Source organism: Polyodon spathula, chromosome 5 (genome assembly GCF_017654505.1).
Source record: "Polyodon spathula isolate WHYD16114869_AA chromosome 5, ASM1765450v1, whole genome shotgun sequence".
In the NCBI taxonomy this organism is placed as follows: domain Eukaryota; kingdom Metazoa; phylum Chordata; class Actinopteri; order Acipenseriformes; family Polyodontidae; genus Polyodon; species Polyodon spathula.
In genome coordinates this window covers 74,775,659-74,800,035 of record NC_054538.1, presented here as the reverse complement: position 1 = coordinate 74,800,035, position 24,377 = coordinate 74,775,659, and the positions used below count along the sequence as shown (strand labels likewise).

Sequence of the window (24,377 nt, the reverse complement as noted above, 5' to 3'; positions counted from 1 at the left end):
CCTGTTGCAGTTCTCCCTGGTACATTCCTTGCACAAAACATATGCATTGATGACCAAAATATTATAAAATACAGCCACAGGCCACCGACGAGATCTAGCTTTGACTTAATACTGTCGTGTCATCTGGTCCAGCACATCCATATTGAACTTTGTGGCATTGTAGTATTCCACTGTCTCAGGCATTTTTTTGTTTTGTGCATAGAGCTGAGAATGAACCTGCAATGATATATACGAGGGGGTACCTATGACTCAGAGGCATGTTTTTCAAGCACTCAAAGAATGTAGACAGGTAGACGTCACTTGATCATGGGACTGATTGTATTGAAAAGGACAGGCAGGATTATAGGCTATATTTGATAAATATGTATTGAAGTAACTGGTTAAAATAACCTGTTTTGGTTCTTCTAGGTAGACTTGTTTATAATTATCAATTTCTTGTGAATATGCGGCTCAAATGCCGTCAGTAAAAGAAAAAAAGAAAAGTCAAGAATGGACATACACATTACATTTCGGAACGCAGAGTAATTTAAATTTTAAAACCCAAATTTTGGCTTTGCGCTTCTAGTGTTAATATGGTTGTGAGGATGAGAAAATATGTGATAAAATGATGTCAAGAAACCAAATCCAAAATTCAAGAACTATAATAATTATAAATTTGTATGCATTTTGGTATTTCTGAAGATTCAGTCTAGATTTCATAGTCTTAAAACAGTCTACCATGTTTTAAATTTGAGTAACCGTAATTGTATACAAGCCATGAGTAAACTCAAATCCATCAAACCAGAAATGCAACCCAGCTACATATTAGGAGTTTTAATAACATAGGGTGGTTAAAAATGTTCTCCTTCAAGAATAAACCACACTTTTATGATTCACCATTTGAAGATGAACCATAGACTGGCTGCTGTTAGGGCTTGATGTAGCTTGTGGTTTATGAGCGCTGATGTCAAACTTTCAGCATTTTGTTTAATACCACATATTGTATTGAATGCTTATTATTCCCCTGTGGAACATTACATTCCTCAGCTTAAAATAAAGCAATTACATTTTGCATATAAATATTTTATTGTGGCTTGTGTTATTACATGTATTATGTGGTTTTTAAACAGCCAAGGACAGCGAAGATGGCTGGTCACCGTGGTCCGAATGGACTGAGTGTACTGTGACTTGTGGCACTGGAACTCAACAGAGAGGAAGGTCTTGTGATGCCACAAGCAGTGCCTGTGGAGGACCATCTATCCAAACAAGGAGATGCAGCCTGGGGAAGTGCGACAGCCGTGGTAAGTACAACAGGAACAACATTGTGATACCATCTATTAGCAGTGTATTACCCTAAAGAAACTTGAACAGGGCTGCCCAGAGTTGACCCTTCCACTCCTGGTCTTCATTCTAACCCTGTTCTAAATTGTTTATCTGAACGAATTAGCAATGGCAATACATTTTGGAATGCCAAAATGCTAATTTTACCTCATTGGTAAACCAAACATTCTATTATTGTTATTTGTTTATTTATTTCTTAGCAGACGCCCTTATCCAGGGCGACTTACAAATGTTACAAAATATCACCATACAAATTATCACAGTACAAAATATTATATTACAGAATATCACATGACAGAGTATCATAATACAGATAAGAGCAGTTATAAAGAACAATAAAATCAGTAGCAAATAAGATCAAATTCAGATAAGAGCAAACTAAAGAATACAGCAAATAATTACATTTGAGAGCGAGTTCGACTGAGAGCAGTTAACATATAGTAAAAATATTTGCTTATATGAGTAAAGTCCAGTAAGAGCATGTAGTAAGTATGATAAATGGATGAGAATGATTTCAAGTAAGAGCAAATACAAAAAACGGGAATACGGATACCTATGAGAGTAAAGTCAAGTACAAGATGCAGGAAGTAATTATAATTAAGAGCAGTATTAGAATACACCACGGCATGAGAACTGAAGATGTTAATGATAATCAAAGAGATACTGTTCTTCCTGGGCTGTTGTTCATATCAGACTATATTAATTGGGAGACTGTGCATTCTTTGCTCAAAATAAGAGGTGAAGTAGAGTCAAATTTGCGCTAAACAAACTAACGAACTGTGTTTTGCAACCTTTACCATAAGCACTGCATTTGTTCTATGCAAAAAACAGCTTTGATAAAATAGATTTTTTTTAGTTTATAGCATTCAAAGGAGAAACAATGGCTGAAAAATAAAAATTAAAAAGCTTCTGAGCCTGAAGCCTAGGAGCTAAATGATTACATAAAGTGTTAGCAGCATAAGAGTTCAATTAGATGTAATTCCTGTTTAAATGGAATGTGATACAATGGGACTGTTCAGAACATTTTCAGAAGATCCTTAACCATGTTTCATGCAACTAAACCTATAGGGAAAACTAACATTCAACCCGGCCAGTTTGACTGAGAATGAAACAAGTTCCACAGTGACTGCTCTTAGCAAACCTAAAGTTTTCTGGGGACTTTTGGGCTATATCAACAGCGTACAAAAAAATGTTCAATGCAAACTGCTGAGTCCCCAGTTCTTGTTTGCTTCTTTTTAGTGATGATCCTACTGAGATATAATGATTAAAGTACCAGTAGTTATTTCTACTGTACCTCACATGTGACTTCTCATTACAGATTGGCACAGTAAAGTCCCCAGTAGTCTTAGTAAGGGTAATATTATGCAGTTTACTTCACATGCCTTCCTGAAGCTCATTATCTTTACTCCAGGGGATTCTGCAGCACAGTGTTTACAATAGGGTAAAATTAAAAAAAAACTGGAGAAGTTTATTGCAAAATACATTTCATAAGTGTTCCTTTCTAGTTTTTTTCCATTTTTGTGTATATTTCAAATGGACAACCGTGCATCTCTATAATCAAAACAATAAATGTCCCAGCACTGATGGAACAGACCTTCCATCTCTCAAGTGTGTTCTGTACAGCTGCATGCTTCTTTAAATAGTTTTTTTTTTAAATGTGTTTAGATAACAGAAGGCTCAATTGTTGTAAGTATTTATAAAGGATTTGTAAGTTGTGTTACCACAGTTTATAACTTGCTCTGTAATTAACTGCATACACATTATACGCAATGTGTATATATAATTAGTATACGCCCTTGCCCCTTTAACAGTGTTTTGTATTGATATTCAGTTCGTCAGGATGGTGGTTGGAGCCATTGGTCCCCATGGTCGCCATGCTCTGTCACCTGTGGAGAGGGCATCATCACCCGCATCCATCTCTGCAACTCTCCGGTACCCCAGCTGGGTGGCAAGGACTGCGTGGGCAGCGGGCGGGAGACCCAACGCTGTGACGCTGACCCTTGTCCTAGTAAGTGCTTCTTAAAATCAAGAGGGAGGGAAGAGCAAAGAGTCACTGGAATTTGTTATTTTACACCTTATTCCCAGAGCCATGCTGCCACATCTTACAGAATGGCCAATTTGAAGACAGGAGACCTTAAGAGAGCACTGTGCTTTTGTTCGGTTCATGCAGACCCATTGCAGTACATGCAATAGGAGGGGATAGAAGAGTTCATGAGGATCACATGGAGAGTTTTCACTCTTCAGCAAGAGACACACACAAGCCAAAAAGCACATCATTTTCTTAATTGCATCATTTTGCCCCTCACATCTCCAAAACCTGTAATTTCAGTTTTCAGAGAAGTGTATTCGATTGGTTATCAAGTTCTTCCAGGACACACCTCATAACTTTATTTATTTTATTTTTTTTAAATGATTGTTGTTAATGTCCTTACCCAATCCATCTGGCATTTGTATTACTTAAAAGTATACATGAAGTATGAAACTTAACAATTAAAAATAAATAAGTAAACTGAATATGTTCCAGGCTTTTTTCAAACATTTCCTTCCTTTATACAATTTTCCATTTGTATTTAATAAAATCCTACCATTTGTTCTAGGATCTGGGTTCATTTTCTTTTGCTTAATAGTGGTGGCTAGACACTAACTGTTTTGTTAATGTTGGACTGTGATATCATTTGTTATCAGCATTTTGATCTAAAGAAAATGTAATTGTTGAGATCTGATATGTTTCCGTTTTTCTAAACATTCTTTCTGCTGTATAAATATGCAAGAAGCCGTGTTATTTCAGCAAAACAAACATACCCTTTTTAAATAAATGTCAAATAACAGACTTTTTTTTTTTTTTTTTTTTTTTTTTTAGCTTTGTAGCAATTAAACTTGATTTATTTTTTTCTAAATAAGTTTAACCCATACTGATTGTGGTGCAGAGAAATAGTGAGAAAGGAAATACAATAGCTGGACTAACCATTTTCATAATTCTATATTATATTAAAATGTACCATTATTGGTTAATTAGACCCATTGCATTGTGTTACTACTGTCTACCATTGCACATTGGACCAATTGCATTGTGTTACTACTGTTTACCATTGTACATTAGCCCAAAATATAACCTAAAGAATATTTACATTCAAAACACAATGTTTACAAAAAAACCCACATATAATAGCATATCTTCTGCAAAGGTCATTACTTCTACATAACTGACCTTGTCTTTCATTACCCCCCTCCCGTTCAGCCCAGGACACCGAACTGTTGCTGCATTCAGTGATGTCCACTGCACATTAACACAAATATGTTCATTGCTTTGCAGTTGATGGTGGCTGGGGTCCCTGGTCCCCGTGGGCCACGTGCTCTCATACCTGTGGAGGAGGTCTGCAAGGAAGGTCCCGAATCTGCAACAGCCCCATGCCTCAGTATGGGGGCAAGAAGTGTTTGGGAGAGTCCAAGGAGAATGAACTCTGTAATAAGCAGGACTGCCCTGTTGGTATGTACAGACACTTCTTTCAGTACTAAATAACAGAATATGAATAAATATCCTATTAATGTTGCATCTGTAGCCATACTTTCACCATGCATAAACTATATTGCCATCAATGCTGTAATTTTTGGCCACTGCCTCTTCCTGTTAGAAGTCAGTAGAAGGGTCATTATAAACCTCCAGAAAGTGCAGAATTGCTCTTAAAATAAATAAAATAAAGGCTTTTCATATGGGTTTCAGGCTTTAGAGTAACTAGAGTTAACTACTTTAACTGTAAGTGAATATATATCTTTGTGTGCATGTATACCATTACGATGACACTAATGGAGTACTGAAACATTTGTGATGATGGGATGTTCACAAAGTTCTGAAAGGGTTTTTGATTGACTCTTACACAGACGGGTGCCTTTCCAACCCTTGCTTTGCCGGTACGGAGTGCAACAGCTCTCCTGATGGCTCCTGGGAGTGTGGACCCTGCCCCCTCGGTTTCCGCGGCAACGGAACATTCTGTGAAGATCTCAATGAGGTAGGCGGAGCAACTGAAACATTTGCCGTTATCGCTCGTAAAACATGTCAGTCATGCCAAAACAGCTGAGCAAGGCTAACTATACTTTTCCTTTTCCCAACCCTACAGTGTGATCTGGTGTCTGATGTGTGCCTCAAGGTGAATGGGGCTCAGCGCTGCGTAAACACCAATCCGGGATTCCACTGCTTGCCTTGCCCTCCCCGATACAAAGGAACCCAGCCATATGGCATGGGAGTGGAGGCAGCCAAGAAAAACAAGCAAGTAAGTAGGGGATAGTGAAATTCACTCTGCAAACGAGAACAAGCATTTATGAAGATCAAACCTCTCTCTGTGTTACTGTGGCTTTCCCGTGCATCATACTGTAGGAGAGAAGAATGTCAATGATCTTTAAAGAACAACTTAAGATGTGCAGTAGATCAAATGGGATCAAAGGTAATTCATATGATTTGAATTGAGTTTTTCCACCCTGCCATTAAAAGAAAGATGAAAGCATAGCATAGTAAAACAGTCCATAATTTATTAAAATGCAGTAAGACTGTTGTAAACATTGGCAAGCACAAGAAATGTTAGATTAGTATTGTTAACCAAGTTAACGTACAGTCAATTGATAGGATAAGCATGCAGAAAACACGGTCAACTGCAGAATGGCTCTTATAAGGAAACGTAGACTGTGGTTTCATTTTACAAGTACGCCCTGCAAACTCACTTAAATCAAGCTTGAGACAAAGGAGCCCTTGTGTCCTGTCGGATTGATGTTCCCCTGAATGACCTCCTTCTCATCAACCGTAAACAGTAGGTTTGATGTAGCTGTTATTGCATGTCCAGCAGACATGTAAATCTGACCTTCACATCTTGCAAGGTCGAGAAACCCATTGATCAGCCATCAGAAATATGTTTTCTTTACAAGCAAACCCCACACTGACTCCACTTGGACCAGTTAGCCATTTATTTAATTAAAAATAGATAACATCTGCATTCTTACCCCACCACATCCCCTTTCGGTACTGACCGTCTTTATTCTTGGGAGATAACATCATCGTGACTTGTAATTGAAACCATCTAATGAAACACCATTGAAAAAGGTTGATAAATTTACAATTGTACCCTTACTGCTTAGTTAACCCTAAAACAAAGCTGTAGGAGTATGCCATTTTTGTTTTGTTTGTGAGCGTATGGCAATAGTTCACATTCTTTTTCAGAATGTAATTTATAGAGGAAGTAGCCAGAAGTGAGCTTGGCATAACTCAAGAAGCAGGACCCAGGCATCATCAAGTCCAAGCTTTTGCTGTGTCTAATACATCTAGCCCTGTAGCCTCCCTTTCCTGCTTATTAATGTGAAGCCGCTATTGCCACAGCAGTGTTTCTAAAGGCCAGAGGTTGCTGCAGATGACCCTGTTCTCTCGATTCAGGGCCCATTAAGTTCATTGGCTTTGCTTAGTTGGATAAGCAATAGCACCAGTGTAGCCTCTTTTAATATCAGTCAAGTATCCTGTGTTAAATAAAATCTCTGGCAAGCTTAAGCTACAACTGTGGCAACATTACTTGACTCATGTACTGGCTGATCTTTAAAGACAGCTTGAGCATATATTATCAAAATGTACTATGCAGTTTGGAATTCCATCAAACTCTGTGACTCCTATATTTTCAACTGCAACATAGATGCTTTTATATAAATCTTTTTTAAATAAGTCCTTAGCACAATGGCTTTGAATTATACACAAGTTTGGTATTGTATGTTGAAAACTCTTAAAAGTAAACTTGATTTATATCTCACTTTATCTGTACTGTCTGGTGTAAAGTCATTCTTGAGATATTCAGTGGTATAATACATTATTTTGGAAACAAGCTGTCCTATAATATTAGATTGGCATGCAAATACAGTAGAAAATTGTAAAACAGCCTACAATAATACAATGTGAGAGACAACATAGGAGTTTCACATTTCTTTAAAAAAAAAAATAAAAAATCTGACCTTATATTTCTAAACAGTATATAATTAACAATGTAGGGCCTACACCATGGAGGACCTGTTTCAGGACAAAGCATTGCTCGCTCTTCTAACAATTATTAATGTGAAGTGGGTTAACAACATTGCTGTAATGGGACAAGGGCTCCGGTCTCATTTGAAAAGGACCCTTTCTGCAGATAATGAGTAATAGATGAGCGGTACAATTACAGTCTCTGAAACTCAAACAAAGCTCTTTGTCTCTGCAGGTATGTGAACCTGAGAACCCCTGCAAGGACAAGACTCACAGCTGCCACAAGTCTGCGGAGTGCATCTACCTTGGCCACTTCATTGATCCCATGTACAAGTGTGACTGTAAGATTGGGTATGCAGGAGATGGAATCGTCTGTGGAGAAGACTCTGACTTGGATGGCTGGCCCAACCAGAACCTGGTTTGTGGTGCTAATGCCACCTACCACTGTATAAAGGTAAGAGGCAGTAGTGGAAGCAGACACAATAGTTAAAAAAAACTACCTGCCACCCCTTAACCATTTTAGAAAAAATGTATTGTAGCCATATAGCAAGGTTTAATAAAGCATGCTAAAGCATAAATAAGCATGGTAAAGGACAAGTATTGTAAACTCAGTAAATGCCCAGTAAAAGCACGACAAACTTCTATGTCTAAATGGCAAACTTTTATAAGGGTACTTCTGTCTAGTCAGGTTTGAACACACAGATTATAAACATAGTTATAATATGAGAGAGAGAAAAAAAGGGAAGCTGTTTCGTGATTGTTTGACACCACTGTGTCAGGAAAATAAACGTCATTCTTGTGACCTGAGAGATGATGCCTCACACCAGCCTTGATGGTTGATTGTTTATGCAGGTGGTTTTAGTAGAGGAATGTTATTGAGTGGATCTATTTGCACCCATGGGCCTGACACTGTTGTCTTGAGTCAATGTGAAGCAATAAGGTCAGCAGGAATAATACATGATTAGACACAGGAGTACAGACCGGAGAAAACAGACTCTTATTAGCAGGAGAAATATCATTTGAAACCCAATAGCACATTTTCCGCAAATTGTATGTGAATTTATTATTATTTTGTTATAATATGTTCTCTAGCTGGTAAGAAACAGTTTGTCCACAGTAGCACTTAAACTAAACCTAAAGGCAAAGGCTAGATTTTCAGAGAGGAATAGTGCAATTGCAGCAAAGTAGTAATAGCATGAAGCAACTTAGTTACGGTAGGAGCAGTAATATAATATTCTGAGAATTTCTTGAGAGTTTTATACTTTTTTTTTTTTTTAAATGGCTTTAATCCTTTCAGAAAATGTGCCTTTGCACTTGCTTCTAAATAGGAAGAAAGGAAATGCAGTTCTCAGTGGGATAGAGTTCGTAAGTAAGCTACCCAAATTTTCATTGTTTAGAAGCAGAGCGCTTGTTTTAGAGATTAGCTAATGGCTAAGAAGGAGACATTTAATATTTCAGAAGTGAAAGTCCCACCTGATTGTGTTAGCAAGTTAAAAATGACAGCTGTGTAGCTGCTACACTGTGTTCATGTTCCTGAGGCCAGTAGAGTTGGCCAGGAAAAGCTATCAGGTTTCTTAATGTTGGGTTCAAGTCCCACTTAGCTACTGAATTCAGATGTTTGCTGGGCTGTGCTGAGAATTGTTGTATCAATAAGAATTGTACACAATGACACTATTGCAGTCAGTTAAGTATTTCAATGTATTTAAAAGGAGGGCGTGTGAAACAACATTGACTTATTGTGAAAACTGGACTACTTCATTGCATAATGGATACATTGATACAGGTACATGTTTCTCACTTTGAGATGTCCAGGCTACAGTACATTAGGAAAACCTGAAGAGGCCAAACAAGCATGTTAAACAAACTGACTTTTCCTCTGCACAGGATAACTGCCCCAACCTGCCCAATTCTGGCCAAGAAGACTTTGATAACGATGGCCAGGGTGACGCTTGTGACAAGGACGATGACAATGACAACATTGATGATGAGAGAGTGAGTTAAACAGTTTTCTTCTGATCGTCCCAAAAATTGTCACCGATCAACAGACACAATACTTAAACCTGTGTCATGTCTTTTGCAGGACAACTGTCCCCTCCTGTACAACCCTCGTCAGTCTGATTACGATAAGGACGATGTTGGTGACCGTTGTGACAACTGTCCTTATGAGCATAACCCTGCCCAGACTGACACAGACAATAATGGAGAGGGCGATGCCTGTGCTATCGATATTGATGGAGATGGTACGTAGATCTCATTAAATTGAGATAATGGATAAAACTACAAAACAACCGTATATGAGGGAGTGACAGGGATGGCTGAGTGGTGACGTCAAGCCAGAAACAGGAACTACACACAGGCAGAAATGTGGGTGCAAAGGCGCACTGTGGCACAGGGTTTGTTCAAACAAAAATAAATGAAAAAGGTTTCACAAAATCACTGCTCACCAGAACAAAAATAATTATTCAAACAAAAACAAAGTCTCGCACACGAAACACAAGTTTATTTGTTTACTTCTTGTTTAGTTTAGTTTTTCTCGCTCTCTCGCTCTCTCTCTCTTGCTCCTCTCGAACGCCTCCTCCTAGAAAGCAGACAGCTGCTGCCTTTTGTACTGGTGAATTTAACAAAATAATTACAAACACTTAAACAGCCAGCTAAATTCTCACGAGATGTCTGGCAGATACGATCTGCTACCGTCACACCTGCCAGACCAGATCCAAACCAAACAATAACAAAGAAAACATCAGATTTTTAAATAACACAACATCCATTCAAATCAACAATAACAAAACACACAGCTTTTCGCTGTCCTTTTATAGAATAAATAAATCATAGTACAAAACAATAAAGATACAAAATAATACATTCTTCTATTTGTGTGCAGGGCTCTCCCCTGCCGCCCTGCTACACATCCCCTCCCTTGTCCGCAACACTTATGGCCCCAACTGCCACCTCCCCCTGGAAAGCCATCCACCCTCCATTAAGTCCCATATTGTCCTCCTTCTCCCATTCCTGAAGGAGGGTTGGTCCGCTGCAGCCCCAGACAGAGGTGTGAGCCCAGATGACCATGCAGTGATGTCTGGGCAACCAGGGGGAGCAGAGCAGGCAACCACCTGTGCCACGACCTGGGTGTCTGTCCCAGTGACCAGAGGTTGCACCAGGCTGTGGCACAGGGGTGGTGGTCGGGGCTATGGTGGAGGTCGTCCGTCCCCCCCCCCCCCCCCCCCCTTCGTAGCCAGTATCTCCCTCTTCTGGGGCTCAGGTCATACTACTTCCGGTAGCGAAAGTGCTGCTGGTGGCAAGAAATCCCTGGGCGGAGTCGTGCCTACATCCCTGGGCGGTGTCATGTAGGCATCCCCGGGCGGTGACATACAGGCATTCCAGGGTGATGGCGAGCAGGAGACCCTGGGTGGCGGAGAACAGGCAGCAACCCCAGGCGATGCAGAGCAAGCCTGGCATCCCCAGGCAATGCAGGGCATGAACCGACCCACGGGAGGCGATAGCTGCAGCGTCCCTCGGTAGGCGATAGCAGCAGCGGACCCTTGGGAGGTGATGACAGGAGCTCCACTTCTCCCTCTGGTGGTGGAGGTGGGAGCGGCAGACATTCCTCCCCTGGTGGTGGAGGTGGGAGGGGCAGGCAGTCATCCCCTGGTGATGGAGGTGGGAGCAGCAGGTACTCTCCTATCCCTGGGGAATAGTGCAGCTCCCCCTCAGTTCCTGGGACTGTTGCAGCTCGCCGTTGGTCGCAGGAGACAGTGGACCGTCTCCCTCTTGTGCTGGACACTCTGCCTCCCCCCTCTTGTGTTCTGGATACAGCCGGGTCTTGTGTACAGCCCAGAACCACTCTGCAGCGTCCCCAACCAGGCCCTGGTTCCACACCTCCTCGTATAAGGAGTTTCCGTAGGGACAGTCCTCCCGGTCGTGCCCGAACTCTCCACAGGTGCCGCACAGGGGGGCCCCTTCAGCCCTCCACCGTTTCTGCTCGGCGCTGGTAATTCTACGCTGGACACCACATGTGACTGGGATGGAGGAGTGGTGATGTCAGCCAGAAGCAGGAACTACACACAGGCAGAAACTCGGGTGCAAAGGTGCACTGCGGCATCGGGTTTACTCAAACAAAAATAAATAAAAAGGTTTCACAAACACAGTTCTCACAGAGCGAAAATAATTATTCAAACAAAAACAAAGTCTCGCACAGAGAACACAACACCCCGGTCAGGCTGGGCAATCGCCTTCATTGATCCTAGATCTTTAGTTTGTTTACTTCTTGTTTTACTTTTGTCCCCCCCCCCCCTCGTTCGCTCCTCTCAAACACCCCCTTCTAGAATGCAGACAGCTGCAGCCTTTTATACTGGTGAATTTAACAAAATAATTACAAACACTTGAACAATAGTTCAATAAATGGCATCAGCCACATTCTCACTATCATTACATCTGCCAGACCACATCCAAACCAAACAATTATACAAATTAAACATTGTATGTTCAAATAACACAACATTCATTCAAATCAACAATAACAAAACATACAGCTTTTCACCGTCCTTTTATATAATAAATAAATCGTAATACATATACAAAATAATACATTTTTAGCAGGGCTTTGTCCTGCCCCTTCTATTTGTGTGTAGGGTTCTTTCCAGCTGCCCTGCTACAGGCAGATAGATATGTAAGTATCATGTTAGAATACCTAAACGATGAATACTTATAAATACCATATGTTAAGCTATAGCTGGGCAGTTGTTTAATATTTTAGGCTATTTGTTCTATATACATTGTCTCATCTGCGAATAGGTAGACAAAATAAACATTGAAATGGTTACTTATGATGCAATATTCATACATATAATTTAAATAAATGCCATCAATGGACAGAGGGAGCAGCTTTAATTAGACTTTTTTATTTTTTATTTTAACACTACCTCGGACTGGAAGCCGCCAGTCAATCAATCTCACAGAGCTGGAACAAATGTACCTTACTTACTTGTTTCCATTAACGCTTCCAAATTCCTTTCTTCGTCTAGCTTTCAGTAAGTGTTAATTGTTTTATTTTTCTTTCCAGAGATTCTGAATGAACGCGATAACTGTCCTTATGTTTACAACACCGACCAGAAGGACACTGACCTGGATGGAGTCGGTGACCAATGTGACAACTGTCCTCTGTTGCACAACCCTGATCAGGTACAGTAAAACCAGCAAGGCAGCTTGCAATCAATTGCCCTTCACACCTTTCACCCCTGGAGGACCGGGTTAAAATCCAGTTCAATACACCGATTTAAGATAACAAATCTGACAGCTTCTGATGTCTCTCTGTATACATTGTACTAAGTTGTTTTGTTCATGTAATGTATCTTTATAAAACTGTAATTAGATTATTTAAGGTTATTGCCTAAGTAATTCTATCAATGTTTTGCAAGAACAGATACAGTATACTACGAGATTCTTTGACTGACTTACATTTGAATGTAATGTAGTTTCTTACAACCTTTTTGTTCATTCATGGTCCATGCACCACAGAACAGGTTAACATCGGATATTGCTGTACACACTGCGTCCATTTAAAATGAAGCACTACGTACTTGTATTCTTATGCTTGTTTTAAAATTTAAATTATTTGTATTTAAATGAAAGATCAGTACAATATCATGGTACTTTTAAATACTTTTTACTCTAGTTGTGGTGTTATAATATTAAGTTTTTACTGAATTTGTTAATTTGAGAAAAGTTCTCCAACTAATGTTGAAACCTGTCTACCGGTAGAATAAAGTACCTATTTTCTCTTCAGATGGACTTAGACAATGACCTTGTGGGCGATAAGTGTGACAACAACCAGGACATAGATGAAGATGGCCATCAGAACAACCTGGACAACTGTCCCTACATTCCTAACGCCAACCAGGCCGACCACGACAAAGACGGCAAAGGTGATGCCTGCGATCACGATGACGACAATGACGGGATCCCCGACGACAGAGATAACTGCCGACTCGTGCCTAACGCTGACCAGGTGGATGCTGATGGTGAGACTCTTGACCTATACCTTGAGAAGGAGTGTGTTCCTCTTGGATTTCAATGTATTTTAATGTTTGTTTGAAAGTTTATTATAATTAAGCAGTAGAACATATACCACAAGTTCAATACAATAGCACTGTTTTTTTGAAAATCCTGCCCTTAATGTCCACAGAAGTACTGTAGCATGCTGAGATGAAGTAGAAGGCTGTTGCTGTTAAAATGAGTAATATTCTGAAGACACAATGATCATCTTCTCAGTTATTGGTTTTCCCTATGTTGAACTTGGCACTTATTTTACTTTTGTGCAATCAGTCTTTCTGTTTTTTTTTTTTGGAAGGAGTTCTCTAAATTAAGATGTTCCATTTTCTATGTCCTCTCCTTTCTCCCTGAGGATTACAAAACACACAACAGTTTTCAGACTATATTTATCTGTCAGCTAGGAATGAATAGCCAGTAGCTATTGGAATGATTTGGTGTGGTATTCCTATTGGATTGATACAGCAGGGATGCAGAGCAGTAAATATTGGAAACCAAATGATGACATGTCCCTTTGGGCTCTTGGCAAGCTAAGGGTTGGAAAAGTAAAAGATGATTTGTCCAAAAATTAGAAAAGAGATGTGGAAATCTTTCTCATGCTGTACTGTGCTCTGTGCTTCAAAGTTTCTACAACTGGATGTTGAGACACAGTGTATTTAGTTACAAGTTTTCTTTTAAATCTAATAATTTAATTACTAGGCTCAGCTCCAAAGAAAGGAAATCTAGGAGCAATTGTTTTTTTTTTCTTATTTGGATCTTCTTTCCCATGTCACTCGCTGTTATTTGGATTATTTGAAACAAATTGCATTTGGTCAGATTGGAATAAGTTGAATATAACACTTCTGTAGGTTACATAATGACCAACCAGAGTTTTGAAGCCTAATTATGGTTAAAAGTGAAATCCATGGCATTTGATATATAATTGACTAACACAAGTTTATGGGGTCTATTACAGATGAGATTCTGTGTATCAGGGATATGGAAATCCAAAACTTCCCTTGATTTAAATGGTTACAATCAATTGAATAGCCCTTGATCTGGAATGGCCTGTGTTACACCAAGCACTTCATGTGATGTTACATTAATATTATGATTTGATGCCATGAGAATACTATGCTTATTTATAAACTGATTGAATTTTCTACTCCAGGGGACGGCAGAGGGGATGTGTGCAAGGATGACTTTGACAACGACAGCATTCCTGATATCTTTGACGTCTGCCCCGAGAACAATGCCATCAGTGTGACTGACTTCAGGAAGTTCCAGATGGTGCACCTTGATCCAAAGGGCACTACACAGATCGATCCTAACTGGGTGGTTCGCCACCAGGGCAAAGAATTGGTCCAGACGGCGAACTCTGACCCTGGCATTGCTGTTGGTAAGTGTTACAAAACTATAAAAAAACAAGATTTTATATATATATATATATATATATATATATATATATATATATATATATATATATATATATATATATATATACACACAGTACTGTGCAAAAGTTTTAGGCAAGTGTGAAAAAATGCTGTAAAGTAAGAATGCTTTCAAAAATAGACATGTTAATAGATTATATTTATCAATTAACTAAATGCAAAGTGAGTGAACAGAAGAAAAATCTAAATGAAATCCATATTTGGTTTGACCACCCTTTGCCTTCAAAACAGCATCAATTCTTCTAGGTACACTTGCACAAAGTCAGGGATTTTGTAGGCATATAGTCAGGTGTATGATTAAACAATTATACCAAACAGGTGCTAATGATCATCAATTCAATACGTAGGTTGAAACACAATCATTAACTGAAACAGAAACAGCTGTGTAGGAGGAATAAAACTGGGTGAGGAACAGCCAAACTCAGCTAACAAGGTGAGGTTGCTGAAGACAGTTTACTGTCAAAAGTCATACACCATGGCAAGACTGAGCACAGCAACAAGACACAAGGTAGTTATACTGCATCAGCAAGGTCTCTCCCAGGCAGAAATTTCAAGGCAGACAGGGGTTTCCAGATGTTCTGTCCAAGCTCTTTTGAAGAAGCACAAAGAAACTGGCAATGTTGAGGACCATAGACGCAATGGTCGGCCAAGGAAACTTACTGCAGCAGATGAAAGACATATCATGCTTACTTCCCTTCACAATCGGAAAATGTCCAGCAATGCCATCAGCTCAGAATTGGCAGAAAACATTGGGACCCTGGTAAACCCATCTACTGTCCGGAGAAGTCTGGTCAGAAGTGGCCTTCATGGAAGACTTGCGGCCAAAAAGCCATACCTCCGACGTGGAAACAAGGCCAAGCGACCCAACTATGCACGAAAACACAGGAACTGGGGTGCAGAAAAATGGCAGCAGGTGCTCTAGACTGATGAGTCAAAATTTGAAATATTTGGCTGACACGAATGAGTGTCTGCAGGCAACAGTGAAGCATGGTGGAGGTTCCTTGCAAGTTTGGGGCTGCATTTCTGCAAATGGAGTTGGGGATTTGGTCAGAATTAATGGTCTCCTCAATGCTGAGAAGTACAGGCAGATACTTATCCATCATGCAATACCATCAGGGAGGCATCTGATTGGCCCCAAATTTATTCTGCAGCAAGACAATGACCCCAAACATACAGCGAAATTCATTAAGAACTATCTTCAACGTAAAGAAGAACAAGGAGTCCTGGAATTGATGGTATGGCCCGGATCTCAACATCATCGAGTCTGTCTGGGATTACATGAAGAGAGAAGCAACTGAGGCTGCCTAAATCCACAGAACTGTGGTTAGTTTTCCAAGATGTTTGGGCCAACCTACCTGCCGAGTTCCTTCAAAAACTGTGTGCAAGTGTACCTAGAAGAATTGATGCTGTTTTGAAGGCAAAGGGTGGTCACACCAAATATTGATTTGATGTAGAATTTTCTTCTGTTCACTCACTTTGCAATTAGTTAATTTATAAATATAATCTATTAACATGCCTATTTTTGAAAGCATTCTTACTTTACAGCATTTTTTTACACCTGCCTAAAACTTTTGCACAGTACTATATATATATATATATATATATATATATATATATATATATATATATATATATATATATATATATATATATATAGATAGTCAGTACTCACATATCCAACCTTACAAATGTTGACTACAGTGACAGTTCAACGCATTTCACGCATATATCTGATTAACAAAGAAAAACCCAACAAAAAAGATACAATGTCAAAAATACATAGCTGAAAGAACTGTTTTTAAAATAAGTAAGCTTCCATGTAGATGTACTGTAGTTGTTTTTGTTGCTACAGGACTATAGTATATTGTATTATACTATATTCCAAGGCTTTTTGCATTGAAAATGCAAAATTTAAGTCTGTGCAGATATGAAGGTGCATGTAGGTTTCTAGTAGCCCCTAAAGAACACAGTACTAGTTTCCCATTAGACTAGATATCTCAAATAAATTTAAGATCTCTGCGAAGTAGAGTAAGGAAACCTGACCAGTCTGTGCAATATACAGTATCACGCTATGATGGCTCATGTTTTTGTGCTTTAACCCTCCCAGGTTTTGATGAGTTCAATGCCGTTGACTTCAGTGGCACCTTCTATGTGAACACGGACCGTGATGATGACTACGCAGGTTTTGTTTTTGGCTACCAGTCCAGTGGCCGCTTTTATGTGGTCATGTGGAAGCAGATCACCCAGACCTACTGGGAAGATAAACCATCCCGGGCCTACGGCTACTCAGGAGTCTCGCTTAAAGTGGCCAACTCTACCACCGGCACTGGAGAGAACTTGAGAAACGCCTTGTGGCACACAGGAAATACGCCTGGACAGGTGAGTCTCATATATATATATATATATATATATATATATATATGTAAAGTGCTATGAACTATGAATATTTTTTTTAATTAATCTATTAAACCATTTTGGTCATTTTGTTTTAGATTTTGTTTTGTCTACTTTTGGGATGTAATTGTTTTGCGCCTCTAGTACTGCATTTTTTTAAAAATAGCCATCCTTTCTCCGTGGATGTTGTCTCTATTTTACTCCAATCTACTTCTGTTAGTTCCTGTTTCATTCCTTCACAGTTTGCCTTTTTTAATTGTAAACCTTAGCTTTAGTCGTTACTATTGTTGATGTATAGAGATAACCCTCCATCTCTTCTCTCCTGTCTGCCTTTCCTATACAGTGTATACCCACTAATAATATATTCATCTCCATCACTCTCAGATAACCAAGTTTCTGTAACACATATCACATCGAAGTTACTTGTTAGTGCAGTAGCTTCAAGTTCTAACATTTTGTTTGTGAGACGTCTAGCATTTAGATAAATACATTTAATGGCTGTCTTACCTGAGTTGTTGCCCTTGTTTTGATGTAGTCTCCCTTCTGTTTTTCGTTTTTTTTTTGTTAATTCTCTAATGGTTTCTTGAAGCTTGGCTTGTGTTTTTGATATCTCCACTTTAAATGGCTGGTCACTTTTGATAACTTGGTGCTTTTTCATATTTCCAATGTGTTTTTGTTTCAGATGTCTTACATCACCACCATCATGCCATCCACTATGCCAGTGGTGTGCAAACTTTTTAAATGTCGCCCCCCTTTTTTAACATACATAAATATTTTTTTTACACTTGGCCACTCAACTTTTAGCTAACATTTCTTCAAATAAATGTGAAAAAATTAACTTAAATATTTTCAAATTTGCCGATTTCAACATTTACCCACAGATAAATAAGAAAAACATTATCGTTCAGCAATTAAATCTAAATAAATAAATCTGGGTTTTCACAAAAGAAAAAAAAAAAAAAAATTTCCAGCTAAATGTGAAGCTAAAGGGTTAAGCACACCGAACGCAAACAACGCGAGCGAATTTGAGGCGAATAAAGTATGCACACCAGGAGCGAACGACACCAATACAGCACAAGTACATAAGAAAACGACAACTGTAGATAGTCATGAAAAGTAAATAAAATAAAACACAAAGAAATAGAGTATAGGTACACCACACACACATTAAAAGGAAACAGTTCGGGGAATACCACCAGCTTGTTAAAGAGCTAATGTGATTATTATTATTGGTCAATGATGTCTCGTATTTTGTAAAGCACTTTGTAATGGTGGGCCACTATAAAAGGTGCTATATAAAAATAGATTATTATTATTATTATTATTATTAAAACTAAGAAGCGTCATTTTACAGAAATATGAAACCAGTGCCTGGCGCTCCACCATCACTTCGACTAAAATTAAGGTGAGATAAAGAGACAGACGTACCATCAATTTCCAGTTGTTCTGCTATTTCTTGCCATGTTTTGCCCTTTTTATTGTCTTTATAACCATGAGCACTGGCATCATAAAAAAACATTATATTTTCCAACTTGATTAATTAAATTCTCATTGTCCATTTTTTATTTTTTTTTTTTAATCTCTGTTAATCTCTGTGTGAGTGAGACAGTACGATAGCCACTACCTTTGACCTTACTTCTGATTGGTCCATTACGAAGCAAACAGCACATTAGTGCGTATTCAAATAAAACAAATGTATTTCTATATTTGCTTACACTCCAACTTTTAAGTCATGTGTTTGTTAACCTTTATTTATTTAGTGAAATCTGAACTTTTTTTGGTTAAATGTAGGAAGAAATAAGTGATTTACATTAAATCAGGGGAAAAAAAACACCTGTTAAAATATTAGTGCTTTTTTTTTATATACTTGTCTCCCCACACATGGAAGCCACATTTGGGCTCTGTTCACTGCAGCTCCACTCACACTCGCCACTTCAAACATCATTTCTCCAGTTCTACAAGTCCTAGAGTGATCAACTGAGAGTGTGATATTCTGTGACCAGATCTATTAAATTGCTTTGCAAAACCCACAATGCTTACTAATACTTAAAATAAATAGATAAACTGTTTACTGAAGATGCTGGTTAGATTCCAGAAAGAGAATAATATCTCCTGAATGGCGAACTCCTTCACACTGATTATATAGTGAAGAATCTAAAGAAAAAGAGGAAATGAAAAACCGCACCCGTCAAACAATGTTGTATAAAATCGAGACCATGCAAGGTATTTATAAAATTATTTCAGATCCTAGTTCCAGAGTGTTTTTGCTACCACCTGTAACATAACAATTTTTAGGAACGAGACCACTGAATGACACTTATGAGGTGCTTTCTAAACAGAATTATTTGAGTGGATTTTATAACTTTTTTTTTTAGCATTCAAACTACTTAATTTTTAGGTATATTTAGACATGTTGTGAAAAAATTGGTTTCATAATAACCATCTGACCCTCAGCTGTTTAGAAAGGTATAATAAGTCATACTTCTGCACTGATACAAGCCCTGAAGTGAAGTCGTGCCAGTTGGCCCTACAAAAAAAAAAAAAAAAATTGTGAATAAAAGGGGCTAAAACTTTGATCCTCTAATAATACCCTTTAGCTGCCATTCTGACAAGTATCAGTATGATTGATTACCCATCCCAAAAGGAGCGCAATGATACCCCACATGCTTTGTCCCACCAGATGGTAATGACAAAGTGGCTTGGCGGGTACCTGATATTTAAATATATATACTATATATATATATATATATATATATATATATATATATATATATATATATATATATATATATATATATATATATATATAGATATAATATGTGGGTTTTTTGTTATGTATATATATATATTTATATATATAATATATATATATATATATTATATATATATATATATATATATATAAAAAACTGACAGATTCCAATTTCAATTTGCAATAGCAGTTTTTGTTAAAACGACACCTGATTTCAGATGCGCACTTATTTTAGAAAACTCATCTGTTATCATCCAGTATTACCATACATCCCTTTCTCTCGATAAAATGCTTACACCAAGCGTTTTTTAGATTTTTAGACAAAAAACTTTTCTTGGGAAATTTAAACGTCTGGTAACCTACTTCCAGTGCCCATCTCCATATAAAAAACAGAGCATCACTGGAAGCCACAGTGTGCCCGTGGAAGGGTGTGGGGCTTCACTGAACGCACGAACTCACCTCACCGGCGTCCAGATTTTATTTAAGGCTCAAGGGGGCACCGTTGTACCACGGATGAACAATACCAACAATGATATGATTCATTGGTCAGGGATTTTATTGTGCACATGCAGGTGCTAAAAATAATATTCAAAACAGAAGGCGAAAGGAAAAAGGAAAATAAAACACAATAACAAAACTACAAACAAAAAGTGCTGCTTCTTGCAGCGTCCCACAGCCTCCGCTGTCCGGTGCGGCTTGGGTTTCAGTTACTCTTTGCTGTTCCCTCGCTATCACAGGGCTGCCCAGACTTCCCCAGCTAAACTGCCCACGTCCCACTTGGGTACATAATAAAGTTTTAAACCTTTTGTAGAGTCTGTCTTCCTCAGCCGGGCTTGCTTGCCCTCTTTTCTCGTTCTAGACACTGGCGGTCATGTTTTATTTTTGTTTACTCCAGGTTTGCGAACCCTGCTCCTATTGTCGTTTCTCCTAAAGGGCAAGAAGGAAAGGACAGCAAAGAGTCACTTTTATTGGTCAATCGACCCCCCAAGACCGCCTCCTGACCAATCGAAGAGAGAGAGGCGACACACCTTCAGCCAACCTCTCTGTCATTGCCATGATTCACAGGCAGATCCCGCGAGACTCCCGACCACCTCCTGCAGGATTATGCACGCGCCCAATAGACAGCACACGTCTTCCCTATCACAGTGCCACTGGAAATTCTACTCTCTCTCTGTTCTCTATTAGCACAAGCACTCTATTAAAACCATTTTACACAATCCCTTTGGTGGTCACAATAGATTCCCCTGTACCAGGGAAATAACAGATTTAAAGCTGAGGCTTTTATCCTGCTGTAAACCATTATACTAATGCAACAAATTTGACATTTCTTTGAAATCTGAAATGAAATGCCGACTGTTTTACTTGCCTCCAGGTTCGCACCCTGTGGCACGACCCTAAGAATATTGGTTGGAAGGATTACACGGCTTACAGGTGGCACCTGATCCACAGACCAAAGACTGGCTTCATCAGGTTAGAGCGAGCTAGGATTACTTTACAATAATGTGTAGATAAGAATAAGATAAGAATATAGTTCTAGGAATATACTGAACATGTTGCATGTAAAGTCTATAATTAGATCATTTGCTGCAGTAATTTGTCATATATAACTGACCCCCCCCCCCCCCCCCCCATGTATAGTACACATTACTGAGCAGCCTTGTGTAACAACCCATGTATACTATCCTGGAAAATACACTACAGTAAACTTTATAAAATCCTATTATCTAAGTATACTGTGCACTGAATATATGAAGTACAGCCCATATATAACACACAGAAATGTCATCATATTTGGAAAAGACCATTAGATACCATTAGAAATTTCAGTCATTGGCTAACTAAGATGTAAATGATCTAACACACCTTTGTTGCTTTGCTTGTTTTTAATACAATATTCAAAATACCAATCCCCTCTTCGTTGATTACTGTTGTACTCTTTAGAGGAACTGGACAGGTGCTTATGGTTAAAGTTAGGGTTAGGGTTAGGGTTGGGGTTGGGGTTAGAGTTAGTTGATTACTGTTGTACTCTTTAGAGGAACTGGACAGGTGCTTATGGTTAAGGTTAGGGTTAGGGTTGGGGTTGGGGTAAGAGTTAATTGATTACTGTTGTACTCAGAGGATCTCCTTGACAGGTGCGAATACCAAGGTTAGGGTTAGGGTTGGGGTTGGGGTTAGAGTTAGTTGATTACTGTTGTACTCTTTAGAGGAGCCAGACAGGTGCTTGTGGTGCCTCAATAAATATCATAAAGGCTTCCTCTATCAGCTGACTGATACCTGTTTGAATAATATTAATATTCCACCTTTCCTAGGGTGGTGGTGTATGAAGGCAAGCAGATTATGGCTGACTCAGGCCCCATCTATGACAAGACATTTGCAGGTGGAAGGTTAGGGCTGTTTGTCTTCTCTCAAGAGCTGGTATTCTTCTCAGACCTGAAATATGAGTGCAGAGGTAAGTTTTTAAGATGATTTCTTTACTCTGTTTTTTTAGTTTTTTTTTTTTTTTGTATGGATACCAGGTTCATATTGTGCACATTACAACAACCAAGGACAGTACTAGGTGTCATTCTGAAAGAAAAATGATCACATTTAAATCCAGTCGCATTTGGTGACCGGTATTGTATTATTCACTTTAATTGTTGTTACACTGCTCTTGCAGAAATAACAGATATAGCTCTTGTGAAGGTTTAACGCAAAAGTCAATTTATATGTCAGATCAAAAAACAAAAAAAAAAAAATAATTTCAAAGAGCTGATGCTAATGATTTGACATATACATGACAGAATAGCATGAAATTTGTAAAATGAAATTATGAATTTTGAATATCATTTCCACTTTGTTCCAATATCTAGATATGCCAGAGTTTCCCACGGTATTCATCAGGTAAAATAAGTGGAGGTTTTTCACAATTTCTTTTGGCTGTAAATCGGTGCCTGTCATTATGGATACTTTTCCTTGTACAGCAAACAAACAATGCAATTATCAGACCACGTTTTATCTGCTTGCACGCTTATTGTCTTTTGGATTATAACCAGTTTTATAGTCTCCTCAAAAGTCTTGAAAAGCAAGGCTTTTGATGAACACCTACAGCTATGGTCAAAAATGTTGCATTACCTTATATAATTAACTAATTTTGCTTCATAGTCAATATAATATATAAGATATAATATTTTAAAATGAATACCTCAATATCTTAGGCAACTTCCCCACTATGTTGGTAAAATACAAACATTATTTAATATTCATTTCTCAGTATAAAGGATAATGAAGCAACAGTGTGAAGCAGCATCATTATTTAATATTCATTTCTCAGTATAAAGGATAATGAAGCAACAGTGTGAAGCAGCATCATTATTTAATATTCATTTCTCAGTATAAAGGATAATGAAGCAACAGTGTGAAGCAGCATCTGTTGTGTTGGTCGGAATGAAGGCTGCATTATGTTACAAGTTCAGTTCATAAGCATTTTCAATTGCATTTAGCATTGAGTTGTAAAGTTAGTTACTTTAGTTACACAGACTCATTCAATGTTGGCTCCAATGTTCGTAGTTGTTGTTTTCATCAGTTCAGTTAAAGTATTAATTTGTTTCAACTGTACATCAAAGTAACATTGTTTGTCTGTAATCTTAGCAAAAAGGTTACTTTGTATTAAATGTTTTTACTTTTAGTTTGCATGTAGATATTATCAAACATAGTATTTTACTTGAATCTTAAAGGCTTTCAAATGTAATACTTATTCTGGAAATGTGCTCGTTGTTGAAAAACAAAGTTTGGAATGCAGTTCGTCTTCTTGGAAACATGCAGTTGCAGTTGGATGTAGAGTCAGCATCTTGGGAGGATGTCTGCATTCCACCGATGGCTCTGAGTTTACTTCTTTGCAATGTTTTATCGGAACAAGAGAGCAAGTTCATGCTTGCTTCGCTTTAAATATAGCGCCCAAAAGCAGTTTACTTTGGTGATTCCATCACTTCCAGGTCAACACGAAAAGTTTATCCCTGACCGAAATCAGTTCTTTCATTGGTTTACAGTTTTAATGACACTAACTTTTATACAAGCAATGTGCGTCATTAAAATGGTAACTCCCCCCTCCTCGGAGAGATAATATAGAATAAAACTTCATTTTGAAATAATATTGATTGTAGAAGGATACACATTTCACTTTTATTCTCCTTACTAAATTGCCTTTACAAGCATGTTAAACACGTTATACAATGATTAAAATAAAATAATTTAAGAATTATTTTCACTTTAAACTTCATTAAAACACAATAAACATTAAAATGTTACTGTGAAAACACTTAAACAAATCTTAAACTTGCATCCACAAGATTCTTCATTAAAATTATTCTAAAACAATTTAATCAAATAAATTGTTACACGTTCGCCACACTGCATTTGAACAGTGTTATTTATTTCATGGGAGAGTCATGGCACCTTGTATCCACCACGT

At 38.3% G+C, this 24,377-nt stretch overlaps 1 protein-coding gene across 3 annotated transcripts in view; it reads left to right on the top strand.

The window, feature by feature from the left end:
• LOC121316310 (thrombospondin-2-like) overlaps window positions 1–24,377 on the top strand; it is a 36,795-nt gene that overhangs the window by 10,711 nt on the left and 1,707 nt on the right. The window contains exons 8-22 of one of the 3 annotated variants that reach the window (XM_041251326.1): window positions 1,110–1,280; window positions 3,152–3,328; window positions 4,634–4,807; window positions 5,200–5,327; window positions 5,436–5,588; window positions 7,542–7,760; window positions 9,191–9,298; window positions 9,387–9,546; window positions 12,366–12,484; window positions 13,089–13,323; window positions 14,502–14,729; window positions 16,892–17,163; window positions 21,303–21,400; window positions 22,240–22,379; window positions 22,780–22,810. In XM_041251326.1, coding sequence (XP_041107260.1) covers window positions 1,110–1,280; window positions 3,152–3,328; window positions 4,634–4,807; window positions 5,200–5,327; window positions 5,436–5,588; window positions 7,542–7,760; window positions 9,191–9,298; window positions 9,387–9,546; window positions 12,366–12,484; window positions 13,089–13,323; window positions 14,502–14,729; window positions 16,892–17,163; window positions 21,303–21,400; window positions 22,240–22,379; window positions 22,780–22,810 — 2,413 coding nt within the window. The other 2 variants (XM_041251329.1, XM_041251327.1) reach the window with 2 other exon arrangements.